General features: G+C 40.3%; 2 protein-coding genes across 3 annotated transcripts; both read right to left on the reverse strand.

Moving 5' to 3' along the window:
* Positions 1-3889: 3889 nt before the first annotated feature.
* On the reverse strand, positions 3890-13665 carry RB195_011655 (uncharacterized protein; the record flags this gene model as incomplete). 2 transcript variants are annotated; one of them, XM_064193177.1, is made up of 20 exons in its annotated part: positions 3890-4081; positions 5063-5170; positions 5264-5346; positions 5412-5530; positions 6054-6231; positions 6297-6447; positions 6528-6710; positions 6771-6893; positions 7584-7663; positions 7721-7832; positions 8007-8131; positions 8230-8297; positions 8356-8448; positions 9490-9639; positions 10117-10244; positions 10364-10458; positions 10520-10632; positions 10692-10801; positions 12608-12676; positions 13624-13665. In XM_064193177.1, 20 exons carry the CDS (start codon positions 13663-13665, stop codon positions 3890-3892), a joined length of 2322 nt encoding a protein of 773 aa, XP_064050760.1. The 2 variants fall into 2 exon arrangements, with proteins under 2 accessions (XP_064050760.1, XP_013298187.2); XM_013442733.2 differs by lacking the exons at positions 12608-12676; positions 13624-13665.
* An 11965-nt stretch (positions 13666-25630) lies between these two features.
* On the reverse strand, positions 25631-25879 carry RB195_011656 (uncharacterized protein; the record flags this gene model as incomplete). Its single annotated transcript, XM_064193178.1, has 1 exon — positions 25631-25879. One exon carries the CDS (start codon positions 25877-25879, stop codon positions 25631-25633), a length of 249 nt encoding a protein of 82 aa, XP_064050761.1.

Here is a 25879-nt window from a genome sequence, read left to right on the forward strand (position 1 = left end):
ATGTATTCAGGATCCCCGCAAAGAAACGTTTGCCAAATTGAAAAAAAGGTATTCCTTTGCATCTGGGGAGACAAGGTCCATGTAGAATTCTGCATGTGTCGCCCGCAGCATGGTGATTTCAACCAGGAGAAGCGTCCGAAGAGGAAGTTGCGTCATCAGCTGAAACTTTATCGTGAGAACGAATGGGTCTCAAGAACGTAGGAGCTTGAGAGCGGCAGGAACACTAGAAAGGTCTAAACTACATAAGCTACGCTACGCAATACACTACGTCTACATAAGGCAGTTTAGAGAAAAAAATGTCTTTAACACTGCCAACGGATTCTGAGGTTGTTGAGTAGGCAACCTTGTCCATCTGGAGGGAGCATTACATTACCATGCTCCATATCAGTAAGTAACGTCAGTCTCTGAACTCGTGCACGCCGAAGACCAACATTCACCGCAGTCACCAAACAACAACCGACAGAGTTCCGGCCTGAATGCAGAAAATGAAGAATGGAAAATCTGGTGGAGTCGATGGAACTAGCGCAGAAATGCTCAACGTTCCTACTCCTGCGATTTGTAAGATAACGAAGATCATCCGTTCAATATGAATTGAGGAAAGGATATCTGATTCGTGAAGACACACTATCGTATTTTCCTTCTACAAGAATCTCCAGCGGAACCCATAAATTACCGAGGAATATCACTGCTTGGTTAAGTGTATAAACTTTTGGAGCGAGTTATCCTAGATCGGCTAATCAAACGTCGCGAAAAAACCACCCGCGACGAACAAGCCAGCCTTCCCCCTGGTCGATCGACAATTTGTTTATTGTGACGAAAGTGATTGAGGTGTGACAGCGGTAGTCGAAGCTCCTATAGCTATTCAGGACCTTGAATACAATTTTATTCACGGAGGTTATCTTCGCAACGCCCTTTACCTCAATGGAACTTCTGGAAAATATCTATGCTTAATTAACGACAGAAGAAGAACAACAACAGTTGTGGTTCGGATAACAGCCGGATCTATGGCACAGCGGAAACAAGGGTGAGACATTAGGCTGTAGCGGGACCCTTTCTGTTTAACTTTGCCGCCGAAATCATGCAAAAAACCTTGGTCAATCTTGAGTATGCTTTCGGTGTAGTAATTTTCACTTCAAGCATGGCTTTTAGAATTTGCAACATGATCTAAACCTTGCGAGAAAGTCTTTGGAGTGCGACTCCGTCCTGATTAATCGAGTAGATATGAGGCCTCAACGTGATTCAGGGTGGATGGATAGCCAACTGAACTTGTTGACGAGTTTCGTTACTTGGGATTCATGCTTCAGAAAGTGATATCCTCCAAAGATGTGCTACCGCAAAATCTGCATTCCATTCTCTATCGAAGTGACTGTGGACGACCATAATTTTCAGGAAGTTATGCTGCGAGTCCACCTGTCCGGAATTCAGCCTATCATGATGTACGTATCGAAAAATTGGGCGCCGGCGATTGAGGAGCCTGACTGCATGGAGGGGAAGCTATTTGGACGACTGTTGGGCTACTAATGGCCGATGGTGTGCTATAACAAAGAACTTTACCCGGAAATGGATGTGGTGTACAGGAGAATAACACGTAAAAAACATTAACGTATTCTCCGGCCTTGTGAAGTAAGCACGAAAAAGCGTCTTCGCCTTTTTTGGTCACGTTTTGAAGAGATCGCCTGATCATCTCGTGCAAGTCTTAGGGATGTTACCAGATTCAAACGTTAAAAGGTATCCTGTTTGTAAAAGAAATTCCCGGGTGGTAAAAGATGATTTGAGAACATTCTACGTTAAAAGGCAGTTCAGTCAGACGTGCAGTTTCGCAGAATGGAACACATGGAATAGCGACGGATAGATAGATAGATTCTAAAGATTCCTGAGATTTCTAGGATCGAGGAGGATGGGTTTGGATATTTTCATGGGCGACATACATCGGCAAAGATGCGAATAACTGCCCTAAGCCATAACATTTCCTCGCCGCCAAATCAAGTGAGTCAAGCCACTCATCACAGAAGGTGGGGGTTAGACATTATTCGCTGCTATTGACAGTTTGTAAGTGCGGCCAAAAGACCTGGTAACGACACAGAGGGTAGAAAAGCCAATACAATTTCAACCGCTGCCGTTTCGCCAATCTTTTATAATGAAATCTTTGCCAACGCCAACATTTTCAGGAGGCATTGTGACAAACCTGTGAGCATTATATTGGCATTGTGCAAGGCTAGTTGTTGTTGTTGTGAGTCAGATTAATTTCTTTGTTTGGAGAAGTAAAAATACAAGAGAGATTTTTCTTGATGTCATAAGCAGAATTAGTCAGCGTAGAATCAAAACGAACCCAGAACATCAATTCTTGACCAAACTTAGATCGTGGAAGTTCCTTGAAAGAAAGGAACAACAAAGTTACAAACGTACACTCGTGTATTTCTGGTTTATTTTCTTCCACATTTGTTCAATGAAAGTTGATGAAGTAGCATTTTCTGTAAAATTAATATTTTTTTCTAATAAAGCTCTCTTCTTCTTTTCTCAATAAATTTAGGCGAAGGATCTCATAGTTTCTTTCTTAACGCGTCAGTTTTATATTTGGAGAAGATTCGAGCCTAAACTTTAAAACCTCCTTCGATATCAGGATCACTTTTCTCATATTCGACATTCTCTAAGATGTTAACTTGATCTCTGGAACTTTAACAGCAGTGAGGAAAAATATCCCTTCACAGAAATCAAACCCCACACAAAACGCACTTTCAGAAAAACTTCTGATTACAGCTTCTGATTTTCTCACTTTTTACTTTCCTTTTTCTGAACCTAACAAAGTGTCAGTCGTTAAGGATTAGGCCAATTTTATAGTCTACGGGCAACATGTAGACGTTGTAGATATCTGACTCGCAGATGAGTTCAAGTGCAAGTCTACCTCAGACCAAATTTGTCAAGCCCGAAGTGTTGCGCTTCCGAAGCTACTTCTTCTTAAAGGCACCATCCCACGAATCTGGGGTGGTGCGGATTTCAGGTGGAGAATTCCTATACGGGGTCATAGGTTATGAAGAGGAGGGTGATTCCATTCATTTCTTCCTAATTCCCGTGAAAAAAAAACGGCCCAGAAGATGCGGCGCATGCACAAGGCTGGCGCGCTCCAATTGAACTCGTTGTAGAAAATAGCGCACCGGAACGCCGGAAGCCGTATCTTCCGGGCCGTTTTTTACGGCAATTAGGAAGAAATGGACGGAATCACCCTTCTCTCCATAATCTACGACTCCGTTAGGCATGACCCACCTGAAACTCGCATCGCCCCAGATTCGTGAGGTGAGGCCTTTAAATCTAAAGGTACTAGAGGGTCTAAAGGCGGGCAGCCCTCTCCCACTGCGAATGCTTCTCGCTCCGCCTACTTTTGTCCTTATAAAACTGCAGCCGTTTGAGCATTTAAGGTACGACAATTAAGCCTCTCTTCTCTTTCATCTCGTAATTTTCAGGGGAAAAAAAGAAGAAATTGAAAGCATGCATCTCAAGAAACTCACTGATCTGCACTGTAAAGCAATGGATCAACGCATTAACGTTTAGAAGTTCTTTAACGTCTATACCGTAACAAAACAGAGTTTTAACGAGACTTAAAACTACAGTAACGCATCGTTGATATGGTAGATATAAATAACAGCTCAGACAACATATTTCATATTTACATTTACGACTTGTTATCTGAAATACGGTATCAGTAAAGCTACTATATGTAGGATTAAAGCTTCTTTGAAGGAACACATAAATGCACGTAAGTGCATACAATGTAACTCTGAACATTCTGTAAGTGATGAAAGTGTTCAGATAAACTGATTGCACAAACCCAATTATATTAAATCCTCAATAGAGAAGTTCCAGATCACATATATTAAATATGACTAGACCCGAATCACCTATGATTAAATGGAAGACCTCTTAGGAGTACGGTAGGAGAAGGAGGAAAATCAGTGGGAAGAGGCAACGCCCGAGCTGCAAAACGTGGCAAAATTGGACGATAGAATAGTTGAGGAGCCAGCGTCGGATACGGTGGTGGTGTCGGTGGCCTTGATTCGATAGTGGTGGGGAATCCGTCTGATTTCATCTGAAAGATTACAAATACGTGACACGCGACATTCGGCGGGACAAAAAGGTTTTTAGGAGAAAGTCGTTGAGAAAAGGAAACCAAAGAAGGGAGTTTTCGGAAGTTTTTTCTTAAGGTCGCGAAGTTTAAACACAGCCAGCAGAAAATACTGATGATATTAATGTCCTTCTTTGTTCATTGTCCGTATGAAATACCTTAGGTGCAAACAAACTTTTATATTATATATTCATACGGACATACTGAGTGAAATTTCCAGAAATAATTTAATCCAGGGAAAACTACTTCAGGATATGGGAAATCTCTAGCTCTGGTATCGAATTTTCCTCACTCATTTTCTATCTCTCTCACTTCTAGCTGATCAATATTCTATTATCGCCGAATTTGCGCTTCTGAAATCATCGATTGCATGAGGAGGAAGCGAGGTGCATTAAAGTCTCCTCTTTTGTTTATTCCGAGACCCTTGAGAGCTCAACCACTAGGTACTTTAAGTTTATAAATCTGTCTTTTGTCTGCGATTTCCAAATCCATATGGGTCTACGGCTGCCACACGCCGCCAAATCACGGCCAAGTGGTCTAGTGGTATGATTCTCGCTTTGGGTGCGAGAGGTCCCGGTTTCGATCACCGGCTTGGCCCTAAACTTTTCGCTTTCATGTCAGTTTGATGATCGCTGTGTTTCAGCACCCATTCCATATCTTCTAAGATTTAAGCAGCGATTTTTGACTCCCACAAATTTCTTTTCATCCATGATTTTCACGCCAATGTCCGGAAGGTTCACCTATCTTTTATATCCACCATAATGGAGGGAACCTTTTATGTAAGAGAAAAAGGTACTATGGGATTAGTCCAGAAAATTTGCTTTTATTTCTGCTTTTTAATCTTTTAAATTTAAATTTTAATTTATTTCTTTTTTTAATCTAAATTGACAGCAAAAAATTTCCGTCTTTTCTATGTCTAAAAATATCGATAAATGAAAAACTTACGATTGCAGAGGAGTTGTATTGCCCTTGTTCAAATGGTTCGTATTCCCCTCCAAGGCATGAATGCAAGAATTTTTCGATAAATCCACATTGAGCCAATCGATTGTTTGCCTGTAACAACATCTTTAATGAGTTGGAGTGTAGCTAGGTCCCACTAGAAAAGAAAATTCTTCGTCAAAGATACACAAATTAAAGCAGAACCACCTTTCTAAAACCGTGACCTTCATCAGGATAAAGGATATAGGACACGGGGATGTTTTTCTTCCGTAATGCAGCTACGAATTGATCTGAAAATAAATTCAAAAATTTTTCAAATCATCTCGAATTTTCTTAGCAGATTTAAGACACTAACCTGATTCTTGCTGTTTCACTCTAGGGTCGTTAGCTCCTTGTAAAATCATCAACGGTTTTGTAACACGTTCGGCAAAGAAGAGTGGAGAGCGAGCAGTCAAAGATTGGCGGCCTTCGTCTCTGAAACACGTTACGTTCCCCAACTATTTCAGTCAATTGCTTGATTTGACAGTTTTTTTTTCATTTCTCACAAAAAAAAAACACCGAGAACAAAACTTGGCTATCTTTCCCTCTGACGTTTGCGCGCAAGCTCGAGTGGGACGAGTTTACACGAGAAAGTGCAATTGGCAAAAAAAAATCGTCATGAACAATGATTTCGCATGAGGCCAAGGTCCCTTCTCTAGTATGTATCCGTTTCGGACTACGAAGAAGGGGCGGTGTCGGCTTTCCTTTATTGGGTACTGTCTAGCAAGTTCCGCCCACAACCAAGCCTCCCTTAGTAGGTCCTTTCCACTTTTACGTTCAAATGCGACATACGTGAACTTTTACGAACAATACTCTACACTCCTCGCCCCATCTTATACAAAAGAGTTGTCGACGTCGCCCATGAAAAAACTATGAAAAGATATTTTTTTAAAAGAAATTTCTAATGTTGACGTAACTCGCTGTCTTAGGATTTGTGGAAATAGAGAAGCTTGCTCACGTATCAATGTCGGCTCCCATCATTCGGACGAGATCCTTGTAGAAGCCTCTCCAATATGGTGGCACTGCTTGTATCAGTGAGACTAGGTTCGAGGGCCCAACAATATCCACACCACAGGCAAACTCGTCCGGAGTAAACGTGAGGGCTGCCAAGGTCTCGTAACCACCGTAACTTCCGCCTGCAGTGATAATTATCGTAAATTCCAGAAATTTTTCAAAGGTGTAGAGTTAAAGAGTCACTTACCCATAATTGCAACCTCCGACCTGTTTGCTATTCCCTTCGCGACTGCAAATTCGACGGAATCAAGAATGTCAAAGTGCATTTTTCTGCCCCATTCACCGTCACCCGCATTTGTGAGGCGCTTCCCGAATCCCACACTGCCTCGGAAATTCACCTAAATGCAAACTTTATTTGATTTTAAAGAAGATATTGGAAATATTTTAGAGTTAATGAAATTTTTGCTTTACACTGCACCTGCAGCACTGCGTAGCCTCTACTGGTAAGCCATGCGTTCGTAGCTGAAAATCCATAATCATCTCTAGCCTTTGGTCCACCATGAACGAGAACTATCATCTTCTGCGGTTCAACCGGCAACATTCCAAGTTTAGCGTAACCCTGATCAGCTTCCGGTACATCTTTCGGTGATCGAAGCGGTGCCTGGAAAAGAAACTTTTTCCGCATTCTTTTCAAGATGATTCTTTTCTGGAGAATCCTCACCTCCGGTGGCAAACTGATATATGCTTGGAGAACCATATCATCCCTAGTTTTGAAGTCGAATCCGACCTGCTTATTAAGCTTGTACTGCTCCAGTTCCGGCCGAACGTTGAAAAGGAACTCTGCCTGAAATTTTGCAGTGGAGTGAAAAGTTTAATGTCTAAATATAACAATTTTTCAATTTTTTTTTCAAAATATCGTAGTTACTATCGCTAAGGGATAGCCAAATTTTTGTCCAAAAAAAACCAAAGAAGTATTTCTGAGAAGCATTCTTAAACAAGTTTTATGTAATCAAATTGAAATAATCAAGTTTTACGTAGTCACTCCGTTTCTTAGCAGAAAAGTGCTGCGAAGTAAACCACCTCCACTTATCTGTTTCTACTATCTCTATTTAGGACGTAGGAAAAGTGAAGCTCCTCGCCAGGGAAGCTTTTGATAAATGTTACATGATACTACAAAAACTTTAAATTTTTTATCAAATTCGTATGGAAGTAATAATATCGATTGGTAGGGTCGCGTCACATGACAGAGACAAAGCAGACCAAAGAAGATCAATGAAATTGGCAACAACACTTAATGAGTGGATACTTCAGCGAATATTAGACTTCAAAAAAGGAATAAATAAAAAGAATGAATAATGAAATAGATGATAATAATTTAAATTGGTAACTACTCATCATTCGAATTTTGAGGCGGATGAAAAAAACCCTATCCAGTAGTTCTTTCTTGTGATGTTTATGGGAATTCCATTTCAAATATTTATGCACTCCTACAAATTTAATTGCAAAAATTTTGCACCAATTAAAAAAAACCTACAGTTTTCACCCAGCTCCTGTATAGGAACACTTCATAAGGCTTATCAGACGACAAATATGTCACCAACCATGTTGTCATATCTGGAAACTAAATACTCAGAAGAATCCAGAATAAAATTTGTGTTCACCTGAACAAACCTAAACTCAGCGACAAAATTTGCAATGATCCATGCGGTCGCAAATTTACGAGATATTGTAAGTCATCCATTACAGTACCGTTTGCAACGAATAATTCTGGTTTGTGGTAGATCTGAACAGGTTGAATGGTTGAATTGGCACTCGAATTAACGAATGTTAGAAATGGTATGAAGCTAAAATCTTTTAAGTTTACACAATTTTAATTCACTTATTGACATAAAGGATACAGATATCAGGCTTTTGATCTACAGCTAAAAAAAGGTAAAGGAAAACAACAATATCTGACCTCTGTAACGGCCAACACCGTCTTATCTGTAGGATGAATCAAAATGCTTCCAATCTGTGCGCGAGTCGCGGTATATAGAACTTCTTTGTGCTCAGGGTCATCAAATTTGAACAGAACCAGGGTTCCTGAATCGGATGACCAGTATAAATGCACGAGTTTTGCAAATATACACATAAATAAGTAAATAAAAAAGAATCAACAAAGTCAGCGACATTGAACGTACCAAGATCAATGTTATCATCACCCCACAGCCAGTACATGTATTGATTGCTTTTATCGAATGAAACGGGCCTTAACAACGTTTTTTTAATTATTAGGACATATAGTACTTATTAGAAAGGTAGCTCACATAGTGATAGCTCTATCATCCGGTTGTACTAGTAGGTACTGCTCCCATAAGGATGGGTCCGATGAAAGAGGTGCCTGAGCTTTGGCGGAGAGCCTGAAATTCTTCTCTGAAGCATAATGAAAGTGTTTATATTTACTAGATCCTTTTCATGGTGAATCCCAAACAGATAGAGAAAGGAAAGCATGAATTCGTCCTTTCTCTCCACCACCCCACTAATCTACGACCGCTCGCTCGTGGACGCGACGCGAACGGCGGAGCGCTGCAACTGATTTCGTAGGAAAGCACGTAGTCTTTCACGACGTTTTTCAGAACAACAAGGCAAAATTGAGAAGTTCAACGCTCACTTTCGTAATATACAACCCTACATTTCCTCCAGGGTCCCATATCACGTCATTTCCTTGATATTCTGCCCTTGAAGCAGGATTTCATGCTAGGCGGATACGCAAGATTGTAAATACCGCGAAAATTTCTCAAAATTGAGTGGGTTAAATAAAATGGGTGAGAAATCAACATAATTCATGTTCATCCATCCATTTTTTGACTGTTGATTTAATATGTGAAGATAGTTGAAATTGATCATTTACCTTATAGAAAAGTTAGGAAAAGGATATCTTTAATCCTCAAAAAGTTTAAAGACTCATTGGCACTAAAGAAAGCCACAAACTTTAAAAGCTTCAATTTTTTTCTGTTTCGTCTTTTTCTACGAAAAAAAAAACTCCCCATAAATATTCGCTGAAAACAGGACAAAGGCTGCGACGAGACGAGAAAAATCAAAGAAGCTCGTTAGTTCGAGGCGTTGTACAATTTTAATCTACACTATATTTTTAAAATATTATTTAATCCATTACATAATCTGGAATACAATAAATTTCACAACGCTGCCACTTTTCCTTGTTTTCAAAAATTTCACGGAACTATTTGACAGGTCACGCTTAACTTCTTGCGCTAAGTACCGTACAATAAGATGCACAAAGCCTATTGCGTCCGTGTGTAAATATGTGTTCACAAGATTTCCTGTTACAACGATCGAATCCCTTAGCAAAACTTCTCATCTCACGACATACTTCAAAATTTGCAGCGATTAAAGTCCTTTCATAAAACAATTTCAAGCAAATATCCTAGAAAAAAAATCACCTGTAGTACATCAATGAACCGTCAGGTTGTTCTTCGGCCGCCAAACGAACATTCAAATCGTTATCGACCACAAAAACTGGGAATCGGCTGTTCTTCAAATGTGGTGTCATTGTGTCGGTCAACAAATCGAAAATGTAGATGTTGTGGTACCTGAACTCAACAGAATTATGTGTGTGAAACGATGAAAAAAGTTACTGTAAACACTGTAAAGTTTTATTTGTTAATCGTAGTGTGTTAGGATTACTTCGATGAATAACTAGATGAAAATTGGGTCATTCCGGCAAAATTGCAAGAAAACTTCACTGATAGATGTGCCTTTTTAATTCTAAGAAGGTTATTTACTACATAACCCAAGGAAATGATACAGACTAAACCATGTCCTCAGAGCAAAACACAGTAAGGATAAAAATAAGTCCAGAAAGATTTTTGAAACAAGTAAATTCACCCATTCATCTAAAAAATCAGCGCTTCAAAACCTGAACCAGGAAAATTTTTGTAGAATTTTCATTTCCCTTAACCCTTCTGCTCCTGCTTAATGCTTTTCATTTGATGCCGGTACTGAAAGGCGCTCTTCCATGTCTGCGTTATTGTATCCATGAAGTTATGCGAAGCCGAAAAGTAGCTCACACTGGATTCTCATCGTTGAGTCCTATAAGAATCCGTGAATCTTTATGGTTGTTGCCCATAACGATCGCTTTCACTCCAGGTCGATTAGAAATTACGGTACGTTTATTTCGATCCAATGCGAGATCAGCCTAAAAGCAATAAGCCCTTAAAAACATTGCATATGCTTTAAATTATCCCAGTAACAACAGTCACTGGATGGTATGCACTTGTACAAAAATTTCAAAAAAGAAAAAAAAATGAAACAGACCTCTGAGATGTTTTTCTTGAAAAGCATCGTGTTCTCATCACCATTCCGATCCTGAGTGCAGAGAATCACGTCGTGGACACCAGTCCACGAGTATCCTGAAGTCAGTGTTGATCTCAGCGCCAGTCATCCCATCTTTCCAAAGATGTAAAACCTTACCAAGCACATCACTGCTTTCTTCAAAAGTCACTTGCCGCGTACTTTTACAAGAGGTACATTTTACGAACACATTTTTCACTTTGTTCTCATCAGGAGCAATGTAGGCGAAAAATCTTTAAAATTAAAAATTAGACAGTTACTGCGAGGAGTTCAAGAAGGACAGCTATCCTACCTTCCATTTGGACTCAATGAGATCGATGAATATTTTGGATCAGAGAATAAAAGTTCCCTTGGAATGAGATCGGCGCTCACCAACGGCAACAGTAAGACAGCGAGCAGCATCTTAAGAGGAAAAGACTGAATTTAATTTGAGTTTTCATGGAATTCCGAACAAAACCTCATCTATCCATCCACATATGAGAAATGGAAGTACCATATCGAATCAAAAAATATCAACACGGATGAAAGAGAGGCGTAAAATTAACTGGAGAATGATGAGAAAATAATTGTTCTTTCGCTTATTCTCCCCATATGCATTTATTAGGCAGAAGTGTTCGAGGACCGCGACGCGTCCGCTGCAGCTCATACGCGTCGCGGCCACGTGATGGAACGCAGCCAACGGATAGATCGGTGCACAATACAATCATTTTCTCATCTATAACTGAAGAAATCATTTCATATATTCCGCAGTTGCAATGACACCGCAAGCAGTTTCATCCTTGCTGTCCAGTTATCGTGAAAAGTGCATGACACTTTCCAGAAACTCAGTGCAGAAGGTGCAGAAGGGGAATTACTTTATAACTAGCCTTGGAAACAAATTTCATACCATTTACACCACAAAAATAGATACACATACATATAGATGGGATATCCATGGAAGCACTGATAAGAAATGACGTAGATAAAGAAGCAGTGAACTTGGAAATAGAAGAACTGCATAAAATGAAAAGCAACAGGTGCTCTATCTTACCAGGTCCATATCAAATTCCTGGCATCCGAAGACGTTTCGAGAACATATTCGTTTAGAGTCGTAGAAATTTTCCCCGGAATAAGCAAGATACGGTGGAGGCGTGGCTCTTAAAGGCATCATCCCATGAATCTGAGGTGGTACAGATTTCAGGTGGAGTATTCGTATACGGGATGGGAAACTATGGAGAGGGGAGTGATTCCGTCCATTTCTTCCTAATTGCCGTAAAAAACGGCCCGGAAGATGCGGCGCCGCACGAGGCTGGCGCGCTCCAGTCGAACTCCTTGTAGAAAATAGTGCGCCAGAACGCCTGAAACCGTATCTTCCGGGCCGTTTTTTAATTAGGAAGAAATGGACGGAATGACCCCCCTCTCCGTAGTCTCCCATCCCGTATACCAATACTGTAACCTGAAATCCGTACCACCTCAGATTCGTGGACTGATGCCTTTAAAAGGTCAAGGACTAGAAATTGTAATCAAGCTTCTGCAGTTAAAAAAAAGTTTTTCGAAGACTTTTGGATATTACTGGGTATACCAAAAGTATACTATACAAGTTACATATATGTGTCATTGTGTGATTTTCGAGAAAAATCCTAAAATGAAACTATTAGTATCCTATTGGAAAATATAGAAATATCTTATTAGAGAATATAGAAATATTCCATTGAATATTTCATCTATGTTCGAGGTAACGACAAAAATTCATCTACCAGAGATTCTGAAAACTCTTGTAGTGGAGTTGAAGTACGGTTAATCTGCTGTTTGTGTGATTTCAGCAATTACAGTATGACACTTAGGAACATTTTCCTATTCGTAAAACTTGTGCAAGCATTCTAGAGTCTTTAGTTGTTTCATTCTTTTAATCTACACTGTACACTTCTCTTGGAGTATTTTCACAGAAACAAACATCATCTAAACTACTGATTACTGTAGGATTCAAAGGAGGAGGTAAAGAAATTTCCAAGGCTCAAGCATATGAAACATAGAAATCCTCCTAGAAGAAGATAAATACGCGATGAGGGATGAGAATAAAGAGAAAAGAGGAGGACCGATAAGAGAGAGAGAGAGGAGTTCTACATAATGGGAATGATGGTCTCAGAGAAAGCGGCACCACCTCCACGAGGCAAACAGAAAATCCATAGAGAACCGGAAGAAAAAAATCCCCATTTATCAAACTCTTGCCTGACTCCAGGTGTTGAGTCCTTCTCTGCTACCATTCAACCGACTTATAGGATTGGAAAATTTAGAATGCTATCCAAACACATTTGGCACGAATTCAAGGGACGAACTTTCGGGAATCGCCTTAGAAATAAATGGTTAGACGTGGTGGTTTTTATTTTGACAAATACTTGGCAAATACTCTTTCCGTAGCACATGATACATATTTACTTACATAGATGGCCCGTCTTCTCTGAACGCGCGGGTCCCAGCCTCGTAATGGGACGTGATAATAATCCGTGGATCAGTAGTCACAGAAAACAGAGGTTAGAGAAAAAAACAGAAATTATTCGCCGCTATCGACAGTCTCTGAGTGGGCCCGGGGGTAAAAATCGACGAACATCCAAGCGGAGGTCACCTTTATACTATAGTACCTCGAGTAGAAACCACAATACAATTCCAGACGCTGTCGTTTTTTCCCCAATCTTTCATAAGAATTTCGCTGCAAACACTAACATTTTCTGGAAGAACAGGCATTATGACTAAACCAATGAACACTATAATGGTATTTGGAAGTCTACTTGTTAGTGTTCCACTTGAGTCAGATAAATTTCTTTGTTAGGAGAAATAAAGATGGAAAAGAGATGGTTTTGACGTTGAAAGTTGAATTAGTCAGCGTAGAGTCAAAAAGAACGCAGAACACAAATTCTTCATCAAACTGAGACTGTGAAAGTTCCGGATGAGGAAGAAACAACAAAGTTGCAAACGTACAGACACATTTTTTTTCAATAGTTTTCCTCCACATTTGTCTTCTTTTCGAATTGTGTTCTTGTTGTGATAGGGATAGTAGAATTGGTGAACGTGGACTCGGGAAAAAAAAGCCCAGGACACAAATTCCTGGACAAACTCACTCGGAAGAAGTTCCCAGAAAAAAGAAGGATTTAATCTTTGTGGTTAGGATAGAGGGATGAAGGAAAGAGCTATTAGGAAAGAATGAAAGGATGAAGCAAAGATAAATGACCAGAGATCCCCGACCTGACCTCGCTAGCATCATGATCATACATCGTTCTTTGTGTTCGCATGGGCAGAAAAAGAACACGCTTACTAGAACAACGTTGAGAAAATGTTAAAGTTATAGTTTCATTTTAAAATCTAAATTTTTGGATTTTGACATATTCTGGACCGCCCTAATACGTTAACTACAACCATTTAAAGGCATCACCCCACGAATCTGAGGTGGTGCAGATTTCAGGTGGAGTATTCGTATAACGGATGGGAGCCTACGGAGAGGGAGGTGATTCCGTCCATTTCTTGCTAATTGCCGTAAAAAACGGCCCGGAAGATGCGGCGCCGCACAAGACTGGCGCGCTCCAATCGAACCTCTTGTACAAAATGGTGCGCCAAAACGAATGAAGTCGCATCTTTTGGGCCGTTTTTTACGGCAATTAGGAAGAAATGGACGGAATCACCTCCCTCTCCGTAGGCTCCCATCCTGTATACGAATACTCCACCTGAAATCTGCATCACCTCAGATTCGTGGGGTGATGCTTTTAAGTGAAATATCATGAAAACCCCCAGAAGCTCATTTTTCAAAACGTTATCTGTAGGAGTTTCCAGCGTTTTCACACACACACACAGCAATTGCTTTGCTGCTATCCACTGCGGAAAAAAAACAGGAATACTCGGAATCTTTAAAAATGAGAATGAATTCCTCTATCCCAGATTCTCTGACGTCTAGTAACGTAGATAACAAATTCTTGGAATTTCACTTCCATATAAACGCAGAAGAAGAAAAAACCTGAAGTAAGCCGCTGCCTTTGTGGCCCTTCTACCGTGTGAACTCGGCAAACACGGTATATCAGAAAAACGACGATAGGAAGTTCAAGGCAAAGATACATGTAGTACTGTGGACATTGCAAATATACAAGAATAATAAGTAGAATAAATGTTTGCGATATTACTTATCATGTCGTGACCTTTGACAATGGCAAAGTGAAAAGTAGAGTGGTCTGTGATAGTTTAACCTTAGCCTGATCTTAGCGTATCGGAGCAGATTCCAGTTTGTTGTCATTAAAGGCATCACCCCACGAATCTGAAGTGGTGCAGATTTCAGGTGGAGTTTTCGTATAAGGGATAGTAGATTATGGAGAGGGGGGTGAATCCGTCTATTTCTTCCTAACTGCCGTTAAAAACGGACCGGAAGATGCGGCGTCGCACACGGCTGGCGCGCTCCAATCGAACTCGTTGTAGAAGATAGCTCCCCCGAACTCTCGAAGCCATGTGGATAATAAAGGTATATGAACACTCCACCTGAAATCCGTACCACCTCAGTCTCGTGGGGTGATGCCTTTGAAAGAACATTCTGGCAGCTCTATTCATCAATTATGATTTTAAAATACATTAACAATTTAATGAAAATAATTATAATCGGAAATTCGTTCGAAGTCTAGAATTCGAATTCGATTATCTGAAGAATAGAAGTGTGGAACACATAACAATAATTTTCCGCTTTTCAAGGAGGTGTTTTCAGCCAAACGACGATTCCAAGGACAGACATGTGCTTTTCGCGGTGATCGGAACATAAAAGATGTTTTCGTCTCCGAAATGGAAACAAAATGTGTGAAGGAAAAAATGTTAGCTTTCGAAGGCGAAAACTTGCTTTTATATCCTTGATAGGATCTACACTACAATTCGTATACTCCGATGAACGGTGGATTGGAATGCACACAAAGTTGTAATCACAACTGTAAACAAAAACATAGCTCAGTAGAATACTGTAGTACTGAGGGACCTTGCAGCATCAAGTGAGATGGGTCCCGGAACGAAGATGCACCATGGTGCTCGAGAACGGAACGAAATGCGGAGATCCGATGTTTTTCACTCGACTGCAACGCATCCGGAGTTTTCGCAACACAAATTATCAAAGTCAGGCAAATGCAGTTAGGAGGAGGGGAGGACTCATGCTCTAACCTACTTTTTTCTCTTAGTAACATTAACTTTCATGTCATAGATCTTCTAAGACTAATGCTTAGGCCTTGGGGCACTGATTGATTTAATTATTTACTTCGAGAAATAAGGGCGCCCCTAAATCCCTCCCTCAACTACATTTTACCCTCAAAGTCTACACTTAGGATTCCGAACGTTAGCTACAACACAAGCTATGAATAGAGTAAGTTCAGGGCATAGAAATGCCTGGTGGGAAATGTTTCTAGGAGTATTAATGGAATTTTTCCTAACTTTAGGAAGTTGAACAAATAAAACCTGTGAAAGAGAAAAGATGACCTCACGGCGCAACTTTTACGGTAAAACCACCTCTTCACACTGACTTACCACAAAATTTGACAAGTTTCTTAAAGGCAGCATATCACGAAGTTGAAAATCCTAAGATTTCCTGAAGAATGCATAGTGGAAGGGATGTAGTACATGGCTATGGATGTGATCACATTCAATTCTTTCTAAAATCCGAAAAAATGTCCTAAGGAATAGCCCCGTTTGCGTCGATCACCTTGGGATGCAACTTGTTACGCGATAAGGTGCCAGCAAATCCAACTATTGTAATTAAGCTGTAGAAGCTCTCAAACCGGCACAGTCGTGGAGTCATTGCAGATTGCCTACCTTTTATTACCCGTAATAAGTTGCATCGTTGGGGACATCGGTTCACCGAAAGCTGTTTCAGGTTGCTTTTTACAGATTACTAGCGAGAATTGAGTGTTATCATGCTCATATTCGTCACCTACATCCCTATCCTATCTTTTCGCGGTGAGATCCCAAGATCGTCAGTTCTGTGATATGCTGCCTCTCAAGTATTCGCCAAAATTTCCCAGCGCGTTTTCCTGTAAAACTTTTCAAAGAAACAGCACGGATTTGTTAGGAAATGGAGCAAATTCACCAAGAAATTACTGTTAGAGAAAGTGAGAAAGATCTCTAGATTCGGAGAAACAGCTGAAGCAATAAGAACCAACGCCAACACGTACCACTTTTGCAGAAAATCTAAAAACAAATATATACATCGGCTGATATTTGCTATAACATCAGCGGACCTATGTAAATATGCATACTATAGAAATGAAAAGGGTAACATACTTATACTGGATTGAGTGGAGTTAGTTAGATGACCCGATGGAATAAACTGTACTTCTGAGCTCAGAGAATAAATGGAATGCGACAAACGTCCTTTCCTATCCTGCTCTTTTATTTGTTATCTTCGGGATGAAAAAAAGAAAGGGACTTCACTCATTTTTTTACAATTTTTTAAAGAAAAATATAGACATATATTCGTTCATACGAATGTTAGCACCCAATATAAGACATAGAACGAAATACACAGAAAATAGGGACTGATAGAAATGGGTGGGGCGAATTTTCCAACAGAGAGACAGAGCCTCTATCTATTTGTAGTTAAATTTGTAGAAAATCCAAAGTGTAGATGTTTTCGTCTCCTTCAAACATTTCTATGACACTAGAATACTTGTCTAAATGCAGAATGTAGCTGAGATGGGAAAAAAGATGGGAAAGATGGATCGATGTTCTCAGTTTTCGATGAACAACTCAGTGGCTTTCATTACAGTGTTTACCAAAGCTATAAGGAGAGTTTGGTTTAAGTCTAAAATAATCCAAACGCTAAAAATTAGAAAACAAACCTTTCTGTCTCAAAAATCTCAAAATTCTTTTATGGACATGTGTACGTTTTAATTTCTATACATATCTTGATTAGAGTTTCTATGGATATCTCGATCTGGCACGATAGATTGATCCTTATACTCCTATCTTTGGGATTTTCTGCTGAGTCAAACGAAATAAATTCAAGGAACAGCTAGACTATTTTTATGCAGCGAAAAGTCCCAAATCGAAACGAATCGAAATCTACGGGGCGAAAAAATTCTATGGATACATTTATTTATCTAAATCTTCAGGTCCGATACATAGTATATGACCTAATGCTCGCACTGTGGAGTGCGTATGCAGTAGAAATGAAAAAGGACATATATATTTGTACTACTGGATGACGGTAGTCTTGTGAATAACTTTATAGAGAACTAGTACTTTAAGAGGTCGCCTTTCTGGTCTGACAATGTTTACAATACAATGTTTACCGCACAAATACGACAAAAATATCATGAATGTAACACGAGAGAACTTTGCAGAATTGGACTTCGACTTCTTCTTAAAGGCTCCGTAAGACTAAAGAACAAGATAAACTTAAACAGATGAGATCTTCGTACTCTGATGAGCTGAGCAAACGGTGCCAGGTGACCTCAGCGGTCAACATCGTCGCTCCCCCGATGACAACAAGGATTCAGCGGCAACAGCGTCAATAGAACAATAGCGCTTGACAATCGCGAATTCGTTAAAACAACAGAACATCGTCGTACATGTTCGCCGAATGTGCTGACGATGTGAAGGTCACCTGAGAGCTGAGCAGCACAACATGGACAACGGAGGCTATGATGTAAGACGTGGGGTCCATGCACACATACACACATACGTTTATAGTCGGATCAAAACGACTTGAATCACGAGTGTAGTTGCGGTGCATTTGCGTACGTGCTCGGAACGGCGCGCTGGAGGCAGCAGTTGGAACCGAGATGGGACCGTCGCGAACTGCAGCGATGGGTGGTGCCAGCAACGGTGTCACCACGCTCCTAACCGCTACGCTCCACCGAAGCGCGTCGAGAGAAGCGGCGTACGCAATTGCATACCTGCTTCATGTCGTTTTGACCCTACTATACGTGGACGTGGTGGTGGTGCGACTACTGCGGTCACATAGTGACGGCGGCGTGTTGGTGTGCGGGTGTGCTAAAGGAGATTAGGGATTAGGTGAAAGTGTCAAGACACGCGTGCCCCCCACCCCAACCAAATATGTCGCGGCGATACGGTCCGTGCAATGATGTGGTCTGCATAAACCCCGTCCAATGTTGAGCTTAAATGGAGCAGATGAGAGGATCCCACCCTATTCCTAGCGAGAAAAAACAATGTTCTGTACATGGTAGACTTTACATAGATCGAATTACACCATTGTGTGTGCGCAAATACATCGGTGTTTCATTGATGTGAACATGCACCTACGACGAGTATTAGGTTTATGTTTGTCTTAGTTTCAAAAAAAAAAAAGAAAAACTTTCCGAAAAACTAACGTGATGAACTTTACGCAGAAAATATGCTTTGAAGAAATAATTGTTGACAGTGAAATGTGTACGAGTAGAAGAGAAACGTCAAAACTTTGAAGAAACTATGAGAAAAGTGTGTCGCTCTAAAAAAAAAAGAGCCGAATAACTAATGACAATGAGAGTTTCTTGCAGAGTTCATCTAACATTCATCCTTTAAAAAAAAAGAAGAAAAAATGCACGCATTACTAGTCATCCGTCAGTTTCATCTTAAATAGGTGAAAATACAAATGAAAGGATAACCAGTGACCGTATGTACATACTACACTTCGCAGGTACTTTAGCAAAGCAAAAGATTGAAGAGGTAAATTTGAATTCTTCTTCTTTTTCCAAGGAGGAAAGGATGAAAAACGACCAGATGATGAGCGCAGACGCGAAATAGGAACAGAACAAGTAAAAATGAGTCAAGTATGTACATACAAAATGATGCTAAAAAAAATAAATATGCTGCTTATTTAAATAATCACCATAGCACTTAAATCCAGTGAAGGGTGGAGACGAAAATAGTTAAGTATGAAAGAAATGAGCAAGGACGCTCGTACTCTTGAACACTACTAAATATTTTTTCCTTGAACACTAAGATCTAAACTATTAAATTTGAGCCTTAGTAAATAGTTACGATTTGCTAATGTAAAAGATTAAAGTTGGAGGGGTGAATAAATGGTTGGACGAGTTTGCCGACTTGCGGGCAAAGTTGGACGAGTTTACCGATATGCGGGTAAGCTTGGACGAGTTTGCCTATTTGTGTACAAAATTGGACGAGTCTTCGACACAAGGCGGACATAAATAAGCACTGTATGGGTAGCCCTCAATATCATCAAACTTGGCTGAGAAATAAGGGCAGGATTGACTCACAATATCATGTACGCCTTCATGTGTTATTCACGTGGTTTATGCATGTACATGTGCACTTGTATGTACAACCACCTAAGAGTAGGACTATAAACTCATTCACGTAATAGAACATTGACGCAAATACTTGGGACCACCTTAAAATTAATTCCAAGACACCCTAAATTTCTTGGATTTCAAAATTAATTTTTAAGCCTTTAATCTTACTTGCAAGATCTGCTACAATTATTGATTACAACCTAGCTGAAGTTGTCATACGTCCCGTGGAAATATAAGAGGTTGCCGCCTACGGGGATGATAACACCAACACTGGTCAAAAGGTTACAAAAGGGAGGGTCTGATCCATCTTCGACATGAGATATTCCTCCTCCTATCATGGGTGAAAAAAAATCCTAAGCCCGTATTCCTAAAGCAAGAGGTCAAACCCTGTCCTCGAGTACTTTAGCGGCCATCTAAAACTTAAGTGCACTTAGCAGGATCTAACGGATCCGCCGAGCAAGATGTGAGCATTTCGTGCTGCCTTCGTAGCGATGATTTGCTTTTCGTGCTCGCGTGTCAACAGCAACGTTGATTACAGCAGGCGAGCGAGAAAAAAAAAGCAAACGACCAAATATTTGCAGCTAAGTGACGCTGGCCGTGCGGCGGCGCATCCTTCCATATTCGACACCTTTTCGAGACCGTCACATCTCGCCGCCTAGGATGTTGTTGTTGTGCTGTACAGCATTGGATACAATAAACAACGTTGAACACATAGGTGAAAGCGCTCGTCTCTCGTCTTTGCGACCGTTGTTTGATGTGTAAATAAAAATCGAATGGTGTTCGGCTACTTGGGACAACTACACATAAGCGTTCAGCTTTTTAGGAACAGTTGTCCACGTAAAAGAATAACAATGTGCACGAAACGCTATTCAAGTGCACTTTTAAAGAAGCGGAAATAGAATTTTCTACCCGTGACACGTTAAAAGAAATTTTCATTGAATTTGAGGACATGAACTTACATCAACAGCTTTTCTCGGTAAAAAAAAATCCGCGATTCATCACTTGCTCCTCCCAGTTGTTGCGTGTCCGTATTAGATGAATCTACCGTAGAGATTCGCGCGTTGCGACACTCATTTACCTAACTCCGTCGCTGTTTTACAGTTGAAAAAACATTAAAGCTCTTCGACTTCGCCATACTTGCCCAATTTATTCATGGAAACAAGATCGGCAAAATTTCCACAACGAATTTTTCTGTTCTCGAATCTTCGATATAATCATGGACCTTTACTTTAAAACATTTTTCTGCTTTTTTACGTCATAAGAAACGTTTTTATGCGACTAAATGCAGAATTCTCTAATGTTTCGGCAGCGCTTGAACTACTGGCCAAAGAAGGCAGAAAATTGGGCACAGCGGACGAGATCATCGGCTATGGATAATTTCAAGATCAAATAATAAAACAAACAGCAATAGCGCTGCTATGCGCAACTTCCTCCGAATATCCAGTGATTTTTGGAAACAGTTTGATAAAATAATGAAATTTTTCGCAGCTAATTTAATTTGTTTTCCTACCAAAAGAAAATGATGTAGGAGTTCGATGCGCCGGAAAAGAAAAATCGGTTTGCCTAGTCAGAATATGGATTCTGTAAGACACCATCAGGGAGTCTTATTGAGAACTAACAAAGCAGCAAGAATAACAACAAAATAATGCTTTCAACTATATGATTTAGCGAAAAACGTAAGTACGATTTGAAAAAAAGATGGCTTCTTGGATCTCTGTTGCCTTGCTTTTTCCTCCCAAAAGAAAATGATGTAGGAGTTCGATGCGCCGGTAAAGAAAAATCGGTTCGCCTAGTGAAAATATGGATTCTATAAGGCATCATTAGGAAAACAATTCAAAAGTTTAGTTCATTTTTGAAAGTCGAGGATACGGTGTGATTTGTCATAAATATGAAATCTCATAGAGAAAGATAAAAGGTGAAGGTCATCAGAGTTTCCTTTACATTTCCAGTAAATAAACATTTCTTGAAGCTCTAGAACAAGTGAAATATTGAACATTCCAGAATTTCCAGGTCCTCTATCACTTATGGGTGCAAATTGTAGACCCAAGTCGCAAAACAAGCACTTTATTCATCCATTAGTGTTTTTTTCTCAGTTAATTGATTTAGAGTAGGCCATTGGAACAAAGACCAACGCAAGGAACATAAAAATATTTCTCTGGACAATATTTCAAGTAATGTTTAGGCATTTTTTTTCTGGATTTTCAACCAAATGCAGGGTATTGTGGCACTGTAAGTTGAAGCGTAATAGTGTAGGTAAACAGAAAATCATTCAAAAAAAAACTGATAACATGTCATTTAAACATCAAGCAAATATATATACTCATACATAATCCTCTTATAACTTGAGAAACCAGTTCAGTTATCCTAAAAAGAAAAACAAAACAACGTGTGAGTGCGTAATCGCATGCACATTCACAGTACATATGTTTTCGTGTACCAGTTTCTACACAGTAAGAGACAAACAGAAAGAGATAATATTGTACAGCGCACACTGAAAAATGTGAAGAAGTGTGTCTTTCACGGAGAAAATAATTTAAAATGAAATCTTAAATTAAAATGAAATCTTGGGAGTATTTTGGTGATAAAGAGGTACGGGAAGAAAACCTATCGCCGATGCCGCAAATTGATCTGTCGAATTTTTTCTTGACCATCGCCGAATTTATAGCACACCTTAACTAGACGAGACGGTGCTAAAATTAGAGACGACCAGCGCGAAAACGCTCATTTCGGACGCACAGGTCGTAGTATCAGTGATCTGAAAATCAAGGTGGTCGGAAGCGGAAATGATCAGCTGATCAGGAAGAAAGGGAGAAATTCAAATCTCCAAAAGACTTTCTGATGGTTTTCTTTTGAGTGGGACCACTATTCAATATTTGTTCATTTCCTTATTTATTGAAAAACCTACAGGTGTGCCATAGAGCAAAAACACGATCAAACAGAGGTACCTAGAATTTCGTCTAAGTTTTACACAACAACACTTGCCCTTCAAAACACAAGGATTGCTGGGCTGGCAGGTCATTCTTCTGCTCTACAGAAGGCAAGAAATCCTCACACGAGTTCCTTTTCCCCAGATCCAAAACGCTACAGTACATGGATAAACGAATACCAGGGTTTGAGTGACCAACTTAATTTCGACCTGAGGAATCCGTCAGCGACTCTGGGCGAGCTGGTGGCGGGGGACCTAAAACACAACACTTCACCAACTTTGCTATCATAAAATCATCTACGTTCTCTACGTTTCTTTCGCTTTTGTATTCACTTTACGGGAGTAGTCGTATGTATATTTTAATCCCTAAAACTCCTTTGTTTTTTTCATGCTTTTTTCAAATCATATCGCTTTAATGTCTTTTAAAACAATTATGATCATAACAAGTTCAAAAAATGGTTCTTATCAATTTTTCGACTCTATGCATTCTATATGTCTACTATGACAAGTCGACTCATCTGGTTTTTTTTTTCTTTTTCAAATCCCGATACGACATAGTCACAGTAAAACCTTTCAGAAGTCTCTCAAGTTCCAAACAGTGATTTCTGAACATTGCTTCGAACTAGTAACATAAGTGAGCACTGTATACCTGCACTTGTTTAAATGCATCACCCCACGAATCTGGGGTGGTGCGAGTTTCTGGTGGGTGATGCCTATACAGAGTCGTAGATTATGGAGAGAAGCGTGACTCGGTCCACTTCTTCCTGATTACCGTAAAAACGGCCCGGAAGATACGGCTTCGAGCGAGCGGGCTATTTTCTACAAGTTCGATTGGAGCGCGTCAGCCAGGAGCACGCACCGCATCTTCCGGACCGTTTTTACGGCAATTAGGAAGAAATGGACGGAATCACCGTTCTCTCCATAATATGCGACCCCTTAAACATCCGGAGTGATGCCTTTAATGTGATCGTACTCGAGAGGAAACCTACTTTAGTATCTTGACGTTATTAGATAGGGAGGACCGAAGCATGAAACCTGAAGAAAAACTTCGGCTTACTATGAAGAAATGAAATGTGGATGAATACGGGTGCATCGCATACGCTACATATTCACAGTTGCACCACGTATGATCCAAGAAAGATGTTAATTGCGTAATTATGACCACAAAAGCTGGTAAGACCCTGAAAAGCTCCTCAGGGTGCTCTTCACCAGTAGTACTAGTAAGGAAACAATGCGAAAATAGAATTACAATTCGAAAGCCGTCAGCGAGTTAAATAACCTTAGGACAAAGACCAAGCGAGGAATTCTCCTCAGGTTCTTAAGCTCTCACCAAAATTAAATCCTTAGAAATTTCCTCTAAAAAATTAGATGCAGAAGTGTGAGAACCGTTTATTCTTTTGCCAGGTCATGGGACAATTCGTGTTTCTATTGCAGCAAGGCTTCATGTGTAATCCACTTTTTTACAGGAAAGGCACACAAAGGTTGGTAACTAGTGCATGACTGATTATCTTTTCTTTTTTTCTCGAGGATGGCTGCATTTGTTTAGGTGCGCGGAAAACTCTGCAAAATAGCAGTTTAAGTTGATAATATCACAAGATTCCCCCAAAATGATCCATTATCTCAATACGTTTTCGACACATATACGGTATTTTATCGGATAATAAAGAACTACGGTCATATTTATTACTGGCATTGAAGTATGCAAGTAAGGATAGTAATGCCAGCTGACCATCCCATTCCGAATCCTTGGTACTAGGATTCTGTATAAAAAAACCAAAAGTACTTTAGAAATAATGGTAGCGTGCTCGACTGCCATTATTCCCTTTTGTTTGATCTCAATTCAGAATCGTCCGGGGTTTTTTTTATGTATGCGTATACGACCTGAATAATGCTTTGCGGAGGTCAACCGATCTATTATGTCAGCGTATTTCTCCTCTCAGACCAGTTAGGTACCAGTTAACGGCCCTGGGGATGATCCAAAGTTTTGTTGATTGGACGGTGTTGAACCGTATCGCAGAAGACGGAGTGATGAACCCATACCCTCGTGGCGTTACATGGGCAGCGTAGCGTTATCAAGACAAAGTCTATAACAAATGCTAAACCAAAGCGATTCGATTCAAAGAGGTTAACTTGACGAAAAGAGCGAAGACCAGAACCAGAAACACTGCTGTTCGTGCACGCGCTACAGTATCTAGCTAACGATTCATTTGCTTTATGATTCAGCGAAAATTGAAAAACTCAAGGATTTACCTCAATTGAAGCGTGCATAGAAATCCTCTTTGAAGGGTAAGCAAGGATTTTGTTGACTTCATGACTCAGTTGATAGTTTAACTAGCACGAATAATAACATCTGCTCTTTTCTTAGGACATTTTTGAAGTAGACTCTTGTGCTCTGCGCTCGCTTGGTCTCATATACGTGATGTTCAGTGACCGAAAGAAAGGTGGATGAGGGATAAGAACATTGAGAGCCCTCTTTCTTATAAATCCCATGAGCATTGCTCGGGATTTGATAGGGATTTGTGAAGAAATTAATCCAATTCTGATTGCAACTGAATTGTCGAAATTGTTGATGATGTTGAAGTGATTATTGGTAAGTCTGAGAGGATCTTAGAATCGAATAAGAGCGATACTTACTGCCTATGCCCGACTGCCCTTGAGTCTTGGAACATTGAATACATAGCTTTCTTTGACTTGCTTGAGCCGTGGTCAAGACAGGCACAGATTAACTGCTAACGTTTCAGCGTTGTCGCCTTCGCCAGAGGCTGGAAATGTCAAAGCTGTAATTGATTTATTCCCTCAGATGCTTCATCAACCCACAGAACGCATTCAAGGGACCTGCTCAATAAACAACACATCAGCTACTGCCTACTTCATGGGATATAATGGTATGAGTTCGCCTACCGTTTGGATGCCTTCTATAGGATGATGAGGCGCTTGAGGGGATAAATCACTAATGGCTTTGATTTTTCCAAGCTCTGACAAAGGTGATAACGCCGAAACGTTAGCCGTTGTTTAATAAAGACGCGCAATACCAATCGTGGCTACAGCTCACCTTGATCACCTTGATCACCTTGACTCCCGTTGATCTTCGAACTGGTCGAGCGGGCGCCAGTAATTCTTCCATTTGTCCCGATCGCGTGCCAGAGTAGCCCAGTGGTTCCTCTTTTCGCGTGGGACACGAAGAGCATCATATTTTTCTTTCAAGGACTTCGTGAAGAAATCTGACCATCGGGTCGGCGGTCTTCCTGTAGTGCGCTTAATATCGCGGGGAACCCAGTCGCTCACGGCTCTGGTCCAACGGTTGTTTAAGCGCAT

This window comes from Necator americanus, chromosome III (genome assembly GCF_031761385.1).
Source record: "Necator americanus strain Aroian chromosome III, whole genome shotgun sequence".
NCBI lineage: Eukaryota > Metazoa > Nematoda > Chromadorea > Rhabditida > Ancylostomatidae > Necator > Necator americanus.